Consider the following 7,511-nt stretch of genomic DNA (forward strand, 5'->3'; position numbering starts at 1 on the left):
ATCAAAATAAATAAATAATTTTTCTTTCTAATAATTGAAACTTATAAATGAAGTAGATGTTCAGAGCCAAATAAAATAAAAAATATTTGATTTTAAATTTTATTAGCACATATTTATAAAAATAAAATTTACATGCAGGGTTTTTATGTAAACGAAAAGTGTTAAAATATTAATAAGGTTAAGTCATTCAACAAAATGTTCATGATAAAAACATATGGAAGAACTACTAAAAGAAAGGGATCAAAAAGAAAAAAATTGATATTCATGGCTATAGCTAACAATTGTTTGAGACACGAAGTAATAGCAAATTGCTTCAAGGAATATAAAAAAAGAAAATTATTTCAGGAATGGTTAAATGTGCATAAATAAATTGACGATATTTTGATTTATTGATAAGGTTGAGGAATAATAAACAAGTTCGAAATCATGAATTCGAATTATATTTGACGTGTGAATATTTATTTTACTTTATTTCAATTTATAAATTTATTTATTATTTATAATTATATTAATATTGATACCACTAGGACGTTAGGTGCTTAAAAGGCCCAAGACCTAAGGAGGCCGAGGGAGCTAGGACCACGGCCCTCGACCCATGGAGGGAGTCCCCAGCAGAGGAAGACACAAAGGGATTGGCATAAGCCCATATGTGTGGCCACATCTCATCAAGACAGCTTAATGTAGGATATTTCCATTGCCACAAAGGATGTCGAAGGATCTAAGAGGCTCGGGCAACTCATCCCAACTTCGCCCTATGGTTACTCTATCCAAAGGAGGATCCATATCAGGATAAAGGACAAATCCCCCCAACAGTCAGACATCTTGGCCTACAGGAGAAGGATCCATATAGCACCAGGAATCTAGCCCGAGCCCCACCGTGACTGAACTCTTCCAATTAGATGAGGGATGGGGCTATAAGAAAAGGTTGTTCCCCTCTTTTTGAAGGTTAATGCATTTTCGGCATTGACACATGAAAAAAACGTATTGGTCAAGTATTTTTTGCGGGTCCCTTTTTTAAAACTTATAAATTCTAGCCTAAAGATCCCAAGTTAGATTTGTTAAGACAAATAACTTTTTTTTTTTATTAAATTAACATAATATTTGCTTTATTAAGGAATTATCGTATAATATAAAATTACTGTTGCAGAATAATAATAATGAGTACGACACAGAAAAAAAAAATAAAAGAAAAAGACTGTGACACTGATGGTGGGAATTGCATTAAAGAAGCACGTCGGGATCGTTGGACTTTGTCAACAGTTATATTCAAATCGTGAGTGGTTTCCAGTCTTTCAAGTGGCCTCTTGTTTACATACTATCATGTTTTAGATTTGTTACTTCTGAAAATTTTGAGACATTTAAAAGTGAGTATTTATTTTTAAGAATAAATATTTCTCTAAAAGTACTTTATAGCTTAAAATAATCATGTAGCAATACTAACTTACAATCGATAACAATAAGGGATAATTATATAACACTTTTGTGAAGTATTGTTTAATCATAGTTAAATTTCTCAAGTTTAAAAATTATATATATTTATTTATTCTGTCCAATGCCAGCTAAAAAACTTTAATATTCTTGATAAAATTACTCTTTCACCTTTCATTGAGGATTGCACAAACCTCACTTGAGGTTTATTCAAAATTAAAAGCACATCCTCCAAGGTTTCTCATATTATAATTGTCCTCTTCATTTTTTTGTTTTATAACTAGATCTCTACAATTTAATATTTATTTCAGAATTGATTTTTGGAACGGGTTTAATATAATTTGGAATGACTTCTGTAATTGGAGAACATTTGTAACTTTACAATTTACAACACCCATTACAATCGTTGATCAGTGAACAAAAATCACGTTGTACCTCCTTTTGGAAGGAAATTAATTAAATTTTTTGCTTCTCATTTTGGTACGATTTTTATAACAGAAACTATGAAATTCTTCAAGTTTTTGGAACATGATGTAGTGTTTCAAAACCCAACCCGGCCTGAACGGTCAGAGCTTTCTAACCGCCAATCGAGCTACAAAATGGTCCAGTTGAAACCAAAAAACCAGAAGAGCCAAAAAACCACTTTTTTTTTTTCTTCATGAAAACCATTCGACCCAGTGGTTCAATTGGTGAACCGTGTGACCCAGTATTAGGTTGATAAAACCGGTCGGGTCAACAATCAAGTATAAATGCATGATAAAATCTTTAATTTCTCTTCTAAAATATGTATTATTTTCATTAAGTACCTAAATTTTATGTTATTTCTAGATAATAGATAATTTATGAAAATGTGCATTATTTCTATTAAATTGGGATAATTTCTGTAAATTTTAACTATTTTATGTTATTTCTAAGTATAAATTCTAATTTTTCTTCTCAGTTTAATTTTGCTATTTCTGTTAGATTATTTTTGATAATTTAGTCTATCTAATTTTCTGTTAAATTTGAAAATTTTTATATATTATTTCTTGTATTTGATCTTTATAAGTTTGTTTTTAAATTTATCTTATTATATTCTATTTTTTATTGAACTATAAATGTAAAAAAAAATAGTGATTGTTTTTTTATATAAAAAAAGATAGTTGTTAAGTATATTAATATTCTTTATTATTTAATGTTATCTTTAAAATATTAATAATTATTTGTGACATAAATATGATATTATTGGTCCGACCACAGTTGAACTAGTGACCTGTAACTCACTAATTTTTCGTTTCGATGAACGGTTTGGGTTTCAAAATGTTGATGTGATGTGTACCTCATTTGGGAATGGGATGATACAGTTTTTGTACCTCTTTGTGGAATGATTTTGTACCTCCCTTTTGGAATGGGATTTGTACCTCATTTTGGAGCAGGAATTATACCTCTTTTTGGGTCGAGTTTCATACCACATGTTGTAATGGATTTTGATCCATTTTTTTGAACGATTTTATATACACTTTCTAGGATAGGTTTTTGTACCTCTTTTTTATCAGTTGTCGTACCTCATTTTGGGATGGGTTTTGTTTTGTAAATTTGAACGGCCTTTTATCTTTTCAAACTGGATTTTTCAATAATTTTCATGTTATCTATTGATAAATTGTATCACGATACCCATTACAAAATCCGCTACAAATGAAAAGTATTTTATAAAAAAAATTAAATTACCTTTAAGTATTTTTTCATTTAAATTAATTTAAGATTTCTTATTCTAATAATTTCTTTGAATTTAAATTTATATTTATTTTTGAACATTTTAAAATTTGGAGTATGTAAATAAATTGAAATGAAAGTAAATATTAATAACATCATTAACCAAACGAAGCAAACATAACATTAATTTAATTTTTTATAATACAATTTATAAAACTAAAAGATCCCTAATCCAAACCTAAATCGTCCTCCTTTGTCAGCAGTGTCCGCATCTTCTATACATCTTGGTCGGGGACATAGGGATCAGCTAGAGGCTAGGATTGGCCGGATAACGAAAGGATGGGTATGAACATCTCCTCGAGCTTTGTAACCTGTTCATTGAGATTTGGGCTTGGCCATTGGCGGTAGCGGTAGTGGTGTATGCATCCGGTTGGGCATTGATGGTCCAATAATCAAGTTGTGGGCCTCTGAACCCAGTCCGACATCCACAACTATTGCTCGGTAATATGCCCACTGAGGCTTTAGAAGCCAGAGGATCTTGCCCATCGACTATTGCCTGAACCAGTTGCTCCTCCAACATTTTTAGGAAGATCTCCTACGCAACAGAAAAAAAAAAAATCATTAGTAACAAAAGGATAAATTAATTAAAATTAAAAATGAAAATAGTTTCTATAAACAACTTACCGCCACCAATTCTGCCATTGGGCCACTCTAGTTCCCGTTGTCCTTCGTGAACTTGTGCATGTGCATGCAATCTTGACAAGAAAATAAATAACTCTTCTCAGCAACAAATTCACAAACACATTGCGGGGGCAGACATTCATAATTCTCGTGCATGTGGAAAAAATGGAGAGGTGTACCCACCAATTTAACGAGAACATGAGTTAATTGTACTCAAGAAAGTAAAACAAAAGAAGGGAATTTGCTTCGCCTCAATTTAAAGAAAGTAGTTGCGGGCAAGATTCGTTTATAAGGATCCTCCATGGTTAAGGATTGAAATTTTACCTTATTTTAGATACTTGGCTAAAGAAGAAAACTGCAGATGGAAGTTTAATTCAAATTCCTTTTGTTGCGAAATTCTAAAGTTTGATGGAAAAAGAGGGGGTGAAATAAGAGTGTGCTGAAATATGTTCACAAGCAAAGGGCTCTTCATTGTCCCACTTGGTTGGTGGGCTCGTGTGAATGAAAAGAAGTGGAAAAAATAGGTAAGTTGAAACTTGAAACGGCCAAGGTAGGAAAGCGCAAGTGTTGTGATTGACTAATTAGGCCACATTATGTTTAAGTACATTCCATTAAGAGAATGATTCATATTAAAGGCTATAATGTTCAAACCGAATAAAAGTACACTCGAATTAGCTAATTATTTGCTTATACTATGAAAGGGGCGTTTAGGACACACAACGTTCACACTATACGTAATATATATATACACAGCAAATCCGCGACGGTTTAAGTTCATTGAAAATCCAAAACTCTTTAATACGATAAAACTCTGTGACAGCAAAGTTCCTTGTCTCCATTAACATAAATCATCAAAGGTTTGATACCATGTTTGAAGGTAATCCAAGAGTTTTCCTCACAAGTTTGGAGAAGAATCAGAAGATCACAAATTTGTATTAAAAAATAGGAAAAGAGAAAAATTTCATCCTATAATTTTGGTAATTTATTTTCGACAATATTAGATTTAGTATTTATCTATCAATTTTACGTAAATTTGATCATTTAGCCTAATTTATGACTCTTTTGCCCTTTTGATGATAAAGGCTAATAATCCATCCTAATGTTTTAGGTGTAATATAAACAAATATTTTTTCAATAAACCTAAACTTTATACTATTCTAGACTAACATTAGCTATGAAATGCAAAATGAATGAATATATATGGACTAAAATTGATTTTGAAAAGCTGTACATGGATAAAATTGTTCGAAATTGAGTCAAATAACTAAAATTAAGCAATTTCGAAAGTTACTGGACTAAAACTAAAACGGACAAATTTAAAAAATTAAAATTAATCGTAGGCAAACTTAAAAGATTAAACAAATAAAAAATATATTTTCAGTTCTTGGATTGAAATTGAAAAAGAAAAATTGAGAAATAAACTTTATTTCCAAAATATGTAACCTGTCGAAATAAATTTATTAGTCCATATTTATCTAGTACCGAAATTCATTTTGGCTGACTCAAAATTTGTATGAACATATACAACTATTGCAAACGCTCCCATAAATTCATCAACACGCATGAAATCAAGCTACAATATCCGAATTGTGAATACCAAAGGTTTTGACTTTTGAAAGAAACTCTTGCAGCTCCAAATCAGCTTCAAATTTCTCCATATCCTCTTGCGTCAAGTTAATCCACGCCTCTATTCCCTCCCCCGTCGCTGTATCCATAAAAGTCACTAGATTCTTGTAAGTTAATCCCGCCGACGCGACCCAAACCGGCTTGCCCCACCCGAAATCCGCTCCATACAACGGAAACCTACACAAGCTTGTGAAGTTGAACGTGTGCAGCTCGCTTTTGTTGGCCTGAGCCATTCTCTCTTTAAGGAAGTTCAAATGCTTATCCCCCTGCCTCAACTGAGCCACATATTCTCCGTTCACGGATCTTATGGCTTCTCTTACTTTCTGCAAAAGCGCACAGCCGTCGTCAGCTCCCACGGATGGCATGGCGATTGCCAGCCGGCTTATGTTGCCGAAATGGTACTCAGACAGCGGCGGATCGAGGCGGGTTCTTAGGTTTACTGCATGGAGCACGGTGTAGATCTTGTTCGGGTCCGCTTTCATTCCAGTGGCGGATATGAATCGGGTCCATATAAAAGCTGACAACGCCTCCACCCGGGTTGGCCGTCGATGCAGGAACTCGGTGGCCCCGCCCGAGTATCTTTCCCGGAGGGTGGAGATTTTCGAGGCCGGGAATGTAAAGATTTTCGTGACGAGTTGTTCTTTCACAATTCCTGTACTGGGCTTGAACCCAGCAGCATTCCGCGGCGGGAAAATCTTTGCCCCCTCGAACTTGGGGCCAGGCACGTCGTCATAGTTCCCATTTCGTGCGACAGCAGCCCACGTGTTGGCCAGCAGGAAGAACGATAATGCATCAGCAATCTTGTGCGAAATGACTAGGCCCACTGCAGTCCCACCACATTGGAAATGCGTAACTTGAACAGCCATGCCAAGATTTTGCACGTCGTCCAATTTGTAGGGTAGAAATTTGTTCATGTTCATGGGGACGGGATTCGTGATGACTTGTGAAAGACTGCAATTAGCTACGGCCTCGACGTAGGGTGCCCCCTTGTCGTTGCAGTCGATGTATAGATCGTCGACCACTCGGCCTGCCAAGGGGTAGAATCTTGACAGGACTTTAGATAAAGACTGCTTTAGATGGTCTGATTTTCCAGGGTTGGAGAATCTGGCATCTGCTTGATAGAAGTAAACGAGTGGCATGAAAATAGGAGGGGCAATCTGATCGATAAACGAAAGCTGGTATTTTCCTAGTGATTCTGGGGTTGGAGAAGACGGCTTGATGGTTTCTTTGGAGACCACTTCAATTTCAATCTCCATTGTTCTGAAAATGAATGCTAAGAACTTTGATTTTTGGCTTTTCTCGGAAAATGATGATAATCCCGCTGTGGAAACTGGGGTATATATAGACAGGAGCCGCAGGAGATAATGGACGAAATGCAGATGCTGTGTGGAAAATTCTAGTTTGAATCTGATTCGATCGAATTTAAACTAATTATATGACAAGTTTAATATACAATTTATGAAGAACGATCAATCAGGTCATAAGTGTGATTGATATATAATTGAGCCGAAGCTGTATATAGGATTTTCTATATAGTTACTCTCTACGTGTGAATGCAGGCGTCAATTAATTGACTTTGAAGTCTTGCAAATTGGCATGTGAACTCATGCATTATTGTCTGATTTGGATACAGGTTGTAGCACTAAAAAAAATTATAATATCAATGATAAAATATTAAATGAAAAGTTTTCAAATTAAATAATGATAATTTTGATTTTGAAAGGTTAGTGGTAGAAATTATACATGAAAAGTTGTCATTGTTGATAATTATTGAAAAATTGATAATAATTTCTTTTACTATATATATCACTAATTATTTTTAATGACAATTTTATTCATTATTTTTATCTGTAAATTTTACTAATAATAATTCTCACAAAATAATTACGATTAATAACACTACAAAATCCATTATTGTCAAGAAATTACATTTTTGTTATTAAATATATAAAATTTGATAATATTAATATTTTTGCTTGAATTTTTTTTGTGGCGTAGTACTGACGTACAGCCATTATCCTCTCATCCTTTGGCTGTCTTGCTTTATGGACGGAAAAAATAATTGAAGCTTTTTGGTCAAATGT

General features: G+C 33.7%; 2 protein-coding genes across 3 annotated transcripts; both read right to left on the reverse strand.

Moving 5' to 3' along the window:
- On the reverse strand, positions 3,352 to 4,430 carry LOC105156010. Of its 2 annotated transcripts, XR_002286639.1 has the most exons (3): positions 4,126 to 4,430; positions 3,805 to 3,875; positions 3,352 to 3,715 (listed from the first exon to the last, which is right to left on the reverse strand). XR_002286639.1 is itself a non-coding variant. In XM_011072023.2 (2 exons), exons 1-2 carry the CDS (start codon positions 3,820 to 3,822, stop codon positions 3,428 to 3,430), a joined length of 306 nt encoding a protein of 101 aa, XP_011070325.1. In that variant the 5' UTR covers positions 3,823 to 4,325; the 3' UTR covers positions 3,352 to 3,427. The 2 variants fall into 2 exon arrangements, 1 of the variants encoding a protein (XP_011070325.1); XM_011072023.2 differs by having other exon boundaries at positions 3,805 to 4,325.
- LOC105156011 (vinorine synthase-like) lies at positions 5,272 to 6,925 on the reverse strand. Its single transcript, XM_011072024.2, has one exon. It carries the CDS (start codon positions 6,681 to 6,683, stop codon positions 5,370 to 5,372), a length of 1,314 nt encoding a protein of 437 aa, XP_011070326.1. The 5' UTR covers positions 6,684 to 6,925; the 3' UTR covers positions 5,272 to 5,369.

This window comes from Sesamum indicum, linkage group LG2 (assembly GCF_000512975.1).
Source record: "Sesamum indicum cultivar Zhongzhi No. 13 linkage group LG2, S_indicum_v1.0, whole genome shotgun sequence".
NCBI classification, from domain to species: Eukaryota; Viridiplantae; Streptophyta; class Magnoliopsida; order Lamiales; family Pedaliaceae; genus Sesamum; species Sesamum indicum.